The sequence below is a fragment of the Ambystoma mexicanum genome, chromosome 4p, assembly GCF_040938575.1.
Source record: "Ambystoma mexicanum isolate Mex_15411 chromosome 4p, UKY_AmexF1_1, whole genome shotgun sequence".
NCBI classification, from domain to species: domain Eukaryota; kingdom Metazoa; phylum Chordata; class Amphibia; order Caudata; family Ambystomatidae; genus Ambystoma; species Ambystoma mexicanum.
Genome location: NC_090927.1, coordinates 928,543,131 through 928,557,352, shown reverse-complemented (window position 1 = coordinate 928,557,352; position 14,222 = coordinate 928,543,131). Strand labels below are relative to the sequence as shown.

The 14,222-nt window shown below is 45.4% G+C and overlaps 1 protein-coding gene across 3 annotated transcripts in view; it reads right to left on the bottom strand.

The window, feature by feature from the left end:
- Window positions 1-11,388, bottom strand: part of HACE1 (HECT domain and ankyrin repeat containing E3 ubiquitin protein ligase 1) — an 838,224-nt gene extending 826,836 nt beyond the window's left edge. Inside the window, exon 1 of one of the 3 annotated variants that reach the window (XM_069606519.1) lies at window positions 11,182-11,388. In XM_069606519.1, coding sequence (XP_069462620.1) covers window positions 11,182-11,257 — 76 coding nt within the window. In that variant the 5' untranslated portion in view covers window positions 11,258-11,388. The remainder of the gene's footprint in view (window positions 1-11,181) is intronic. The other 2 variants (XM_069606520.1, XM_069606521.1) reach the window with 2 other exon arrangements.
- Between the last annotated feature and the right edge of the window lie 2,834 nt (window positions 11,389-14,222).

The following is a 14,222-nucleotide window of genomic DNA, read 5'->3' as shown; positions in this document are numbered from 1 at the left end:
ACCGCCGGTCATAGGGGGTTTCACACAACACTGGAAATCTTAAGAGAGGTTGCATACTGGCCACACATGGGGCAGGACCTCGACCAATACTTGAAGGGGTGTCTTGTGTGTGCACAATTTCAGCCATCATCCCTCACACACCGTGTGCCTCTCCAAAAGAGGGGGATGACACTGCCATGGTCAGATTTGCAAATCGACTTTGTAGGCCCTGTGATTCGCTCATCTAGAGGAAGCAAGTACATGTTGACCGTTACATGCTTGTTTACCAAGTGGGTGGAATGTCTCCCAGCCCCAAACTGCAAGGCAGAAACAGCAGCTGCCCTGATGATTAACCACATCTTTTCCCGTTTTGGTCTAACTCAAAGGATTGAGTCAGACAGGGGTAGCCACTTCACCAGTGAAGTAATGACAAAGATGTGGGAGATACTGGGGGTCAAAAGAAAGCTACATATTGCTTACCAGCCAGCTTCTTCTGGAGCAGTGGAGAGATATAACCGAACCATTGTGAGCATCTTAAAAAAGTTTGTGGCAGATTCTGGGCCAAGTTGGGATATCCGATTACCTCTGGTCCTAATGGCCATCAGATCTACCCCTTCATCTGCAACTAAAATGTCACCATTTGAGTTGATGACTGGACGCAAGATGGTGCTTCCCCAGCATTTGCTCTACAGAACCCAAGAGCAAACGTTGATAAATGCCTCCACAACTCATGAGTATGTGGAGAATTTAAGGAAACACCTTCAGCATGCTTTTGCCTATGCTCAGCGGAATCTAGAAAGATCAGCCGAGAGCATGAAGACCCACTATGATTTAAAAACTACCCGAAAGGAATATAAGGTGGGTGATCGGGTCTATCTATACAATTTCCAAAGGAACCAGGCCAAACAGCGAAAATGTTTGCCTACATGGAAGGGACCGTTTGAAATTATAGACAAAATCTCCCCTGTGGCCTACAAGATCTGCATCCCCAAAGGCGGTTTGGCAGAGGGGGAAGACAAGTGGGTCCATATAAATCAGCTAAAGTGTTGCCATCCCAGGCACACTCTGCAACAACTGGAGGAGTCCTCTGCAATACCAGAGGGGGCCGCTCCAGAGTAAGTCAGTTCAAACTCTAAAATATTCCACATATCAAAAATATAGTAACGTAATGCAAATGTGCCCTGTTATATATTGTTTTTAAAATCAGACTGCAAAATGCATTTGGATGTATAAAATGTACATGTTCGCCACACCATTAATAGTGGTGGAAAAATGTCTAGGGATGTGTATTGCCGCTTTGCTTTAGCATCCTAGGAGAGATGAAGCCATGGAGACTGACCAAGGAGGACGACCGGGGACCTGGAGCAGAGACCAGAGGGGCCCGGGGCACCACCCAATATTCCCATCAGGACGGGCGAGGAGAACCGATCGATCCAACTGGATGGGGGAAAAGATGCTGAACTGTGCCATCTACCGGAAGAAGATGAGAAAAACATCCCAGATCTTGCGAGTTCCATCTGTGAAGGATCACAGCTGGGGACTACAGGGAGTTGAACAAAGGCCTGTCCTGGACTCAGGCAAATGTTATATTGGGGGGCCGTAAAGTGGCTTCCTCTTAGGGGAAACTGGGAGGGGCAGTGCCTCTGCTAGCAGCTGAGCTTGGGGGAAGTGGATAAACCAGTTATTCCACCCTGTGATGTGGGAAGCCACACCCCCTTTTTGACCAGAGCATAATTTTAAAAAGACAGATAACTCATAATAAGGACTTGTCAGAATTATATAAGTAATATCATTATTTTTGCGATTTTTCTGTGAACATTTTGAGAGGCGTTAGGACCCTGTGGTGTATTCTGAGGGGTTGCTAGCGGAAAATAGGGTCTCACTCCAAATGTCTGCATGTTAAAAATCTGACACTTCATCAATTAATGTTCATACTCCTTGCGCACATGTGTGTAATTTTGGGTAAATGTCCGATATTGCAAAACCAGTTAAAAAGCGCAAAATGTTGTCATTTGTGAATGCAAGCCCCCAGGAAGATCAGAGGCGGACAAGCATGGACCATAAGGAATATATAATGTGCACATGTAATTTCAACAAATTGTATATCTGGGAAGGATGTATTTGAATCAAATATAGATTTGTGGGCAAACTGACCAGGGGAGGATCCTCTGACCCATAAACAGACTTCATCATGCTGACAATCCATTTCCTTCCCCCAATCATGGGAGAGGGGAGAATTGGGCCAATGACAAGTAGAGAGGGGCAGGCGTAGCTAGGCCCAGGCACTCACCCATTTTCAAAACACATAAAAAGAGACTGCTGGGACAGGTAGAGACATTCAATTCCATTTGCTGCGGAGCATGCTGACCGAACACTTCACATCCAGAGATCCAGACTTCAAATCCATCAATCTCCAAAGACCAGAACTTTACTTCAGAACTTAAAGCAAGGGCCTAAACCCACAAACTGAGAACTCTTCTCAGCAGGCCTTAGCAACCCTAAAATCATTTGCGAACTATTCCACAGCCAGGCGAGCTGTTTGAATTCTTTTGCCAAGAACAATTGCCAGAGACCAGACCAGAGATCCAGAGTTACCCAGACCGCTGTGAGCAGAACCAGAGAGCTGACCCAGATCACTGTGAAGTGCTGAGACCAGAACCGGAGTCCAGTCCAAAACCTGACCAGATCCGTGGCGAGGCCTATTTCAAATTTATATTGTGAGTACCTAGCAGAACTGTGCAGCATCAATCTCTTAGGTTAAAATAGTTTGGATTAGATTATTTTAACTAAGTAGAACTGCCTCCTAGAAATTGTGTCATCTGTCATTTTTAAAGCTGCACAACTGTCACCTGTCAATTCTGCAGCTGCAAGCTGTCACCTGTCATTTTGAGTTTTACTTTAAATCCGAAAAACGACCTTCACAAAATCGTTCATATCTCTGGAACCGTTTGTCCTAGGAACTTTCCTTTGAAAGCTTAGAATCTCAGCTTTCCAACGAACCTAGAACCGACTTGCTACTCCTTATACTTTTGCCGTAATCACGTTTCACGCCCTCGTGAATTTTGCCGCGATTTGCGATTTGGCCCGATTTCTTTACCTGTAAAAAGATAGCAGCTTTTTGCTTTCCTCTGCTAAAAATGTGTTTGCCCCTTAATAACCATCCCTGAATCATTGCTAAAGTGAGCCTGAGCTCATCCCAAGTATCTCTCACTCACCCTGAACCTCCTAAAGGGAATTAAAAGCATTTTCTGCATATTTCTCACTTCATTGCCACCACATTCAAAGCACTTGGGCCTGCGTTTTAAAACTCATACCGGTTTTCTCTAAGCTTGCTGGGGGGGAATTGAATTTCGTATTGTAGGATATCTTAAAAAGCCTAGCCCTAAATGAAGATTCCTTAATGATAAATCCAGTTTACATAAAGAGAAAACTGTTGACTGGATCTCCACAGGGGAAAGAATTTGCACAATGAAAAGTGGGAAGGGATTTCTCGAGACAACAGGAAACAAGGTGAATTACCCAGATACTTAATTACATCACCCTCACAAAGTATGAGGCAAGACTTTATGAGGCTATGCTTCAACCTCTACCCTACTAGGGAGGTTATGGAAAGACGGAAACCATCAGTGGAGCATGTCTACACTTGTAGGCTTTGTTTGGGGTATCGAGAAACTCTTGCACACTTGGTGACAGAATGTGGAGCACTGACACTACTGAGAACAAAATATTTGAGCCCACTTTCCCAGCATTTCATGACACTTTCATCTAGGGATCTTTGGGAGTATTTGACTGATACTGAAGATATGGTTCTGTTTTTTTTTTTTTTTTACTAAAACTGATTTAACTGATTTTATGGATCTTTTTATATTATTTTAATTAAATGTTTATTGTCTTAAGCATAAAAAGTTTAAATGTAAACTAATATAATGCTTCAATAAAAATAAAAAATTAACTCTTTATAACACGTGGGACTGGATTCGAACATCTGTTGCTCTGCTTTGTCTTGCTTCCAAGAAACTGTTGTCCCTGCACTTTCCTCCCGACTATGTTATTAGGTTCTATGATTTTTGGCAAGTACGGTATTCTGAGCAGTGTTCACTTGTTTATGGTTAAATTAATTCCAACTCTTACAATATTGCACATCATATAACAATAATAATAATAATAATAATATGTAAACATACCACTCATTCATTACTGTGTTCCAAATAACAGCAACACAGTTAAGACTCAGCTGCATCTGATCGCCTAGAAGGGTGAGAGGGCTGGAGCCCTCCCCTGCCCCTCAGGAGCTCACCAGAAGCATCCAGCCGCATATTCCACTCTTGCTGCCTGACCTACATGAAGCAGCATCTACGAAATCCACAGCATTGGTGAGGCGATATAATGGCTAAATAGCCTCCTTCACCTTTATTGGGCCTGCCTTCCGAGCCCTGTTGCCCACCAGAGCCCCACCTGTGTACCTGCACACATCCTCTGCTACGATCCGCCATTTTGTCCTATTCATGCAGCCTGACCCTAAAATGGCGGGCACAGCGCGGCCCGAAAACAAGGCTACCCTTGGTTGCTAAGCAACCTGATTACTCTTCAGCCAATCCCCTACACCGGTAGGCGGAAGCCAGCATCGGGAGAAGGCCCGAGGGAAAAGGCCCTGTTCCTCCCCTGTTCGCCCCGGGACCCTACGAACCTGCGGCCACATACGATCGACCAGTTTCTACTAGCCACAACAATTTGATTGGACACGGACTACTCCCACCCTTAATGCTCCGCACTGCCACACCAGACTGTTACGCACCAGGGTCAGAGCAGGAGCTCTCCCTCAGCAATCCGGACTGCAGGAGCAGCACAGAGATACCTTTGTCCTTTGACCTTTTGTCCTTTAAGGTAAGCCTGCAGGCTATATCTAATCCTTGCACTATCCTCAGACATGCATGTTATTTTCATATGTGCCGCCCAAAGTGCCATAGTCATACGATTAGATACGCACCTATTGCATATGTACCTAGCCACTCCTTGCTCTGCCCAGTCTATGCCACAAAGAAATTGTATGCCTACCCCATCTAAAAGAAAATGAAAAAATATCAGCCTTCACTCCATAGTGTGCCCATATAAATTTGAATCTAGCCATTTGTTGTGTTACTCTGCCACTCAAATCTAGCCATTTTGATTTGATACTCTGCCATTTGAATCTAGCCATTTGTTGTGTTACTTTGCCATTCGAATCTAACCATTTGTTGGCCACAGCCCAGCCGCCAGGCCAATATAGTATATTGTGCATTCTGCCCTCCAGGCCAATATTGTGTAATCTGTATCTCGCTCAACAGTAATACATGCCCCAAGCATATGAGCTAAACAAACTCACACACAATATGTACTCTCTGCCCGTCCTCACCTGCATAGTTAGCACGCTATTCACCTTTATGACCACACCTCACCCCCCTACGCTTAAGCACCCCACCACTATCAAAGCACCTCGAGTCATCAAGGACTCACGATGGAAATCCTGCCCAATCCTTCGCACACTCCATATAACACAGCACTGATACCTAACCTCAGCCTCAGACTAGACAGACTCAGAGCCCGCCCCCTCCCTATCCACCACCATACCACCCCTACACACATACCACACAGAAATTGCAGACTTAGCTCACGCACCTCTAAAGTGCACACACCCCACCACCGTGACAATGCCTCTATATGTCACAAATTCAAACCCACGCTTACTACACCTAGCGGTAACTCCTACTCTCAATGTACCACTATACCTAAAGCAGACACCCACACCATACCCACAAAAATCTCTTGCCCAACGCTATACAAATGCGCCTTAATCGATGTACGATCACTCAATGCACACGCATTAGAAGTAAATGACCTAATAACTACCCAAAATCTAGACTTACTCGCGATCACAGAGACTTGGCTCAACGAAGCTTCCGGCCCAGCCATCTCACTAGCCCTACCCCAAGGGTACGCCATCCTTAGACAAGATAGGATAGCCAGAACAGGAGGGGGGTGGCCATTATTCACAAAGAAACACTTTCTATCAGAACCTTACCACACCAACAGGAAGAAAATATTGACATCCTATCAGTCAAATTAGCGCTCTCTCCAAATAGCACAATAAATATTCATACCGTATACCGTCCACCCGGCCCAAACACCAATTTCATAGGTCAAGTCAATCACCTCCTAGGAAACAACCTTAAAAAAATCCACAAAATCACTACTTATAGGTGATCTTAACCTAGGATTCAACAACTCTAAGGACAAAACTGCTATCTCTCTAGCCAAAGACCTCCATGACCTTGGCTTCTCACAAAAGATCACTTCGCCTACTCACGCTAAAGGATGCATCCTAGATTGGATTATAGACCACAACTGTAACACAGCCATCACCTCCAATACTAGCCTCCCATGGCCAGACCACAACCTATTTGACATCCCTGTCTCACTGAGCGCTAAAGTGCCTACCAAAGCACCGGCGATCTTAGCCAGAAGTGCCAAAAAAACTCACCGCTGACAATATCAGCGCACTCCTCAATCTGCCTTGCCTAGCGCCCCCGTTCTCCCAACGGCTGTCAACACCGTTGCCCCATTGGAAAACAAAAAAGAAAAAAAATCCTTCCACTCCAATTCCTGGTTCACAGAGGAACTCCAGACTTTGTGCAAAGACAAACGCTTAGTGCTAAAAAATTGGCAGTTTAACCCCCTGCGATACCTCAAAATCTAACTTCAAATCTATAGCAAAAAAATACAAGAACGCAATCTTCCTTGCTAAATCTGAAGCCTACAACCACTGCATCTCCAATGCCAACTCCCACTCTAAAGAACTTTTCAATATATTCAAAGAACTAACCGTACCCCCTACATGCCCTGATGAAATCGTCAAAGACGAGGCATGGTGTACAGGCATTCAATCAGCCATGCTTACAAAAATAAACCTCCTCCAAAACAAAATATCCCACCACTTCAATAACTTACCAAAGCAAAGTGCACATGCACAGATAAAACCTCATGTAAAAGTAAGAAACATGCCCAAATTTGCATTTACCAAAATCTCTGAAGCCGAGGTCACCGACGTCCTCAGACACCTCAAACCCTCACAATGCAAGGGTGATGTATGCCCCCCTAAAATCATCAAAGATTGCGCAGAACCACTCGCCCCTCTTCTCACAGCCTTCATCAATGCATCCTTCAAAACGGGCATAGTCCCAGACAGCCTTAAGGAGGCCTGGGTACACCCTCTCTTAAAAACAATGACGCTAGACCCTGCTAACCCCAACAACTACCGACCCATAACCACAGTCCCATTCCTCCTGAAAATACTTGGCAAGGCCGCCCACAAACAGATTCAACTGTACCTTGAATCGAACGCAATCCTTGGAAAAAGACAATCTGGGTTCCGCAAGGGACACGGAACTGAAACCGCCCTTCTAGACTTAAAAACGAAATTACCAACATATTAGACAAAGGCAAGCCCGCTCTCCTCCTTCTCCTTGACCTTTCAGCTGTGTTTGATCTGGTAGACCACACTACACTAACCAGTCACCTGACACACGCTGCACACTTCTCAAATGACGCAGCATCCTGAGTAACATCATTCTTAGAGGGTAGAGCTATGATATGATATGATAGGTTATTTATAACGCGCTTAATACCCAGAGGTTTCTAAGCGCGGACCCGGGGATCGAATCCGTGTTGCTCCGTGTCGTCTTGCTTCCAAGGCGAGCACATTGCCCCTGAGCTATCCTCCTGAGACGAAAGTGTTCTCTAACACAGCACATGCAGCACCCTCCATCATCAACTGTGGTGTGCCACAAGGCTCCTGTACTGCCCCCACGCTCTATCATCTTTTTACCAAGCCACTATTTGATAAACTAGACGCGCTGGGGATCACCTACACAAACTACGCCGACGACACGCAGGTTCTCCTCCCCCTGACAGGGAATTATCACCAAGACGCCTCTACCCTACGGCAAATCTACTCTACCATACAAGCATGGATGGCTACCAACGGCCTCTACTTGAACGGGGACAAGACCGAAATCCTCATTCTAGGACAGAAATCCACCCTCTCCAACCTCAACCCACTGTACATCAATTTCAACATAGACAACTGTATCATCCCAGTCAAAACACTGGGGGTTCACATAGACGCCACGCTATCTATGGACAAACAAGTCAGCGCCATAGTCTCGGCCTCAGCACCGAGTACTAAACTCATTAACGCAATAAAACCATTCCTAACCAAGGATAAATTACTACCTCTCCATCGCCCGAGCAACTATAGGAGCCAAAATAGACTATTGTAATGCGCTCGTAGCTGGCACCTCCAAAAAAAAAAAACTTATCTAGGCTCCAAACAACCCAAAACAACGCTCTCAGAGCAGCCCTCAGCATACCAAAAAGAGAACACATCACACAAGCCAGAAAGGCAGCTCACTGGCTCCCAGTCAAAGACCGTATCTCCTTCAAAATTCTCATAATCACCCATAAATGCCTCAACCTCACAGCTCCCTCTTATTTATCTGACACGATAGGTAGATCTCAATCCGCGAGACCAAGAAGAGCACAATACACTAATCAACTAGCAATATCTTGCATCAAAAGAACCAAAGCAGGAGGCATAGGCTTCCCCTTCCTCGCACCCAAACTCTGGAATTCCCTACCTACTGACCTCAGAGCTGATGCGTCTCTCTTCTCCTTCCGAAAAAAACTCAAAACTGCCCTATTCAACTAACACCGTTCTCATGTGCTCCTGCTGCTCTTCGCATATCTGTAAAAAAAGTATATTTTGTCCAATGTAACCGTACGGACATGAACTGTATGTAACTAAGTATAAGCAACACTGTAACTAGCGCCACAATGTCTTTGGTCTGCTGTGCACTCAACAAATGTGAATAAATAAATAAGAAAAGAATAGAAAAAGAAAACAGACTAAATGTTTTAAAATATTCACACTAATCAAATCCATCTAAAATCTTCAGACGCTTCAAAAATCCCAAAACAACCAAAGCCACCGAAGTAGGATTATCACCTAAGTGCCGTTGCCATAAATGATCGCATTCAACAAATTCACGATTATACATCTGCCTTTTACAATATAAAGTGCCAACTACCGTCATTTCAGTACACTTTACAATAAGGTGCTTTAAGGTTTCAAATGGTTTGTTTGTTTGTTTATTTATTTGTATTGCGCACCAGACCCCAGGGTATCAGGGCACAGAGGATACAAGAAGTCTTACAGTTTAAGTTACATATGGCACATATACAGGTCAAGAACATTGTGAAAGCAGGTGCCTGTAGGCAAGATATGTACAGTTTGACAGCGACAGAAATGCAGAAGCACAAAAGAGAAAACAAGATGAGCTGACTCTATACAGGCACAGCTGCAGAGGCACATGAAAGAGCACAAGGAGAGAGAGCACTATGCAGGCAGCGTGGTGTGAGGCACTCAGGAAGCATTATATGATGCATGATATTACTGGTCATTATTTTTAAGCCAGTTGATGAAATTCTTTCTAAAGCTCATACATGACTGGTCTGCTCTTAGGGGTGTAGGCATAGAGTTCCAAAGCTGGGCAGCTTGAACTGGAAAGCCACTGCCCCCGACCTTGGAGAGTTTGAATCTTGGCGTTGTGAGACTGTTAATATTAGCTGTTCTCAAGGGCCTGGTGGGGTGCAGCATTGTTTAGGCATTTGTAGGTGATTGAGGCAGTTTTCAATCTAATTTTGTCGTAACTGGAAGCCAATTATTTTGTCTCCTAATCTTGGAAATGTGCTCTTTCCTTGCTATACCGAGGGCAGCTATAAGGGCATTATTTTGGAGTGTTTTAATTTTTCTGGTGATGTATTTATTAGCTCTGATGTAGAGGGTGTTACAGTAGTCTAGCTTGGACAAAATGCGAGCTCTGGCAAGTATAAGACAGTTATTCTTAGACAAAAATGGTTTGCCCGCTCTGATTAGTTTGCATGTGTAGGCGGTAGTGGACACCATGACGTTTGCTTGTTTAGTGAAAGTGAGTGTAGAATCGAGGTAAAACCCTAGGGTTTTTACCTGTTTGGCAACTATGATAATGTTGCCGTCTATATTGAAAGTAGTGTATTTGGGGCCTTGTTTTTTTTAGGTTGGCGGTGGTGCCTAGGATGATGAGCTCAGTTTTGTCATCATTCAGGCATAGACCGTGAGCCGCCCTGGTATTCACATCACCACAAAAGGATATTACTATAGTGACTCATTTTGTCTGGCTAACATTTCCCTGGTGGGTAGAATATTAAATCTAAAACACATACATTAATAATGGGATTAACTGTTAGGAAACAGCTTCAAATGCCAGGTTCCTATTTTTTATGTTCATAACTTAATGTGTGAGTGACATAAAGAATCCACAGTAGCGATCAGGTGTGGACTGGCGTATAGGGCAACAGGGCAATGCCCGATCCAAACACACAGAATGTTAGTGTGGTCGAGTTTTGTGGTCAAAGCGAGCCACTTTTTTGGACAATGTGGCCCAGTTTGATAAATTACTTCACTGTGCATCTAGTAGTTTTGACCAGTGTTACTGAAAAAATATCCTTTAAAATGCAGAATCTGCATCACATTTTATCAAAAACCTCCCCCTTGGGTACTACTGAAACAAACTGTCTCAAAAGGAAATAATTGCCATTTGCAACTGTCTGCCACTTTTTCATTGGTGCCCGAAACAATGTTATGCCCCAGTCCGACCCGGGTAGTGATCCAGTCTTTCTGGTGTGCACGTTTAGCACTACAGGGGTTTTGCATCAGTTCCTCCGAGTTCACTTGTGCGATGTGTGCTCTTTACTGAGTGCTCATATTAAGTGATGGGCTTTATACTGAGCTCTGCTTGGTGCTGTGCTCTCAGCTGTGTAATGTGGTCTTTGCGAAGCACTGTGCGCATCTCCCTCTGCCCTGGGCTGTGCCTATTTTGCTGGCATGGCTGTTTGCCAGGAACTGTGAGGTTTAGTGGATGATCTACTGTGAAATGTGCTTGCTCTTATTTGCAGTGTTGTCTCTTCAGCTGCAAACTGCGAGTTGCGTCCTGTGGCAGATTATGTCAGGGGTGATGTGCTCGGTATTGGTTACTAAGGTCTATGTTGAGTAGTGTGCCAGCCTTAAGATGTGTTCTGTGACCGCTGTGCTGCTCTCAGTCTACTTATTCCCTTTGATCTGTGCTGTACCTTCAGGCAGCTCCACGGTGCGGGCTCTGCGCAGAGAGCGGGTCAAACGGTTCAGCTGCTCCATGGCTCTCTCCATCAGCCTCCACCAGAGAGGCCGCGCGGTGCCCTAGCCACACAGCCCCATGGCCACATCCACCGCCGTGCGGACCTGGCAGAAGAAATATTGCTGGGCACCTCAGCTGTCACAGGCGATGCCTATTCGGCCGGCTTCCGTACACATACACACGTCAGACACACACGGCATGATGGGTAATGTGGTTCCCACGGGTCAGTAAAAGCATAGGCATAAAGGAAATACTATGAAAGGTGTCGTTGGAGTCCCGTGCAAGAGGGATACACGTAACGGCGATGGTGGCTCTTAAATGATCTATCCACGTTTGAACGCCGAGGAAATCAACATATTGTTTTTCTTTGCATAGGATACACCTCGTTTCAGCACACCAATGCTGTAATGAGTTCCTCTGAAATTGAATTGGGTGTCCCGCTTGAACCGTCTCGAAGGAATATATTAACGAATTTAGCGAGCCGGAAAATTGTAATTTTCGAACTGAAAATCATTATAAAGTAATGTTGGGTGGTCCAATGGAAAGGTACAGTATAGCCATTAAACTTTACGTGCCGGAGTGGGAACAGCCTAAAATGTTTCATTACGGGAATTAGGACGATCATACCCTTAGCGCTTGAGGGACTTTTAGTATTGAAGATTTTTTTCAGCATGCAAAGCTGGTTTTAAAATAGCATAAGGGGCCCCCTGGCAGAAAGGCCATAAGCAAAGCAAATAAAAAAGCAACTCATTTGTGGACGCTTTTAAGTCCAGGAAAAGACCAAAAACAAGTACTGTGAAACCCAATAAATCGGGCTTTCGTTCGTAAGTCTTTAATTATGGGTGCATTGTAACATGGATGTTTTAATGTATATTTTGGCAGGATGAGTGAGTTTATTAAATTAGTGGGTGGCTGCATAGAACGTTTACATGTGGGTAAACAGCGGTATGGATGGCTGACCGTACTTGTCACCATTCTGCAACTAAAAAGCTGTAGGATTCTAAAAAAAGAATAATTCGCATATCATAACATCACAGGAAATAAACTCGCCTGCCACGGTGTCAGGGCCTTTCAGTCATTTCAATTGAAAGGGCCCCAGCAATGGCCTCCATGTTGGCAGACAGCAGTCCTATGACACAGCAATATACGCCCTTCATTGGGGACTTTTAATGTGCAGTATGCACATTACAAGCTGCATTTATTAGAGCCCTTCTGGGTGTCACCTCTTAAGGCCTCTGTGGTGCTTTTTTTTCTCTCTGGTTACTCTACATTAGCCACTTGCTGACAAAAAAAATCTTTATTTTCGGTGGACATTTAGGGCTCGATTCATGGAATTTGCACGGAAAATGCCTGTTTGTCGATTCATGGAACACAATGATCGGGGCTTACCAGGGACTTGCAGGGAATCCACGCCAGTCCAACACGTTACTGCGACACCACGAACGCCTTACGCAAGACTTCAAGCGAAGGCCCTCTCGTGTCTGTGCAGTCACGTAAACAGGAGGCAGAACACGTGGAATGGGGAACAACTAGCGAAAATATGGGCGTAAGGAGGGAAGTACCTCAGTAAAATCCTCACAACGCCCATGCGCGAAAGATACATGCAAATCGTGAAACACGTCCGCCACGGGAGAGCTGGCGTAAACATCAACGCGCACCAAAACAAATGCATAAAAAGCTAGCGCGATCAAACAACGCACGTATACAGCTACGATTAATGTACCATTTGTTGCAGCAGTGATCGTGGGACACCGCAGGAAGAGGAAGATGGCCAGGGCCCAGATTTTTCTACCTAGGACCAGCCTTTTTGGGATGCTTGATGACCAGGTCTAGGGCAGGTATAGGTTTCCACCTCATATCATATTAGACCTGGTCACGGAGTGGGAAGATGACCTTACATCACCCACCCTGTGCTCCCATGCACTAAGCCCCTTGGAAAAGGTGCTCAATGTATTGCATTTTCTGGCTACTGGGTCATTTCAGCGGACAACTGCCATAGTTGGGGACATTTTACAGCACACCCAGTCACGCTGCCTACACCAGGTGTTGACAATAATGACTGCACGCCTCTCAGTTTGCAGGTACATCTGCATGCCCAGAACACCTGCAGAAAGGCAGGCTGTGGTCCTTTTATGGCGTAGCGCAGTTCCCTAAAGTGCTTGTGCCATCGATTGCACCCATGTGGCTCTACGGACGCCTAGGGATACAGAGCACATATATCGCAATTGCAAGCACTGATATTCCATCAACGTGCAGGGTCCACCCACGATAGTTTCATATTCCGAATGTCACCCCTACACCGGGCCCCGGTAGCTGGGAGGCATGGCAACACATGGCTCATTGGTGAGTATAAATGCCCCTGCACATGCATGCATGTCACACACAGACAAATACACACCAATGACAAATATTTCCACCTCTACAGGGGACAGTGCCTACCCTCTGAGCACCCACATGGTGACGCAATACAGAACCCTGCCACACCGCCCCAGGTAAGATACAACACAGCCCATATTGCAACTTGGGGCATAGTGGAGTGCACATTCAGAGTGCTCAAGACACGTTTACGCTCCCTTGACCACTCTGGTGGTGAGTTGCTATATGCACCAGCACTAGTGTGCAGGATCATTGTGGCAGCATGTGTCCTGCACAATGTTGCAACACAGCATGGCGTACCTGTGGACATGGAGCCCCCACATCCACAACCACATGCATGCCACTTGTGCATGGCAGGTCAAAGGGCACGCAGCAAGGCTGCCCGTGCCCAGCTTGTGGTTACATTTTTCACCTAAAATCCAACTCCTGTGGAGTGCACACAGCCCTGGCACATTCCAGGTGCCATTCAATCAAACCACCCTGAGAATGTGTCCCTGGATGTGCAACATTGTGTGCATCCCTTAGAACTAAAACAAATTTAATTGTGGGCTTCCAAAAGAAACACATAGAAAAGGGAGTATGCCACTACCGCCATGCCAAACTAAACATCAAATCGGCTGT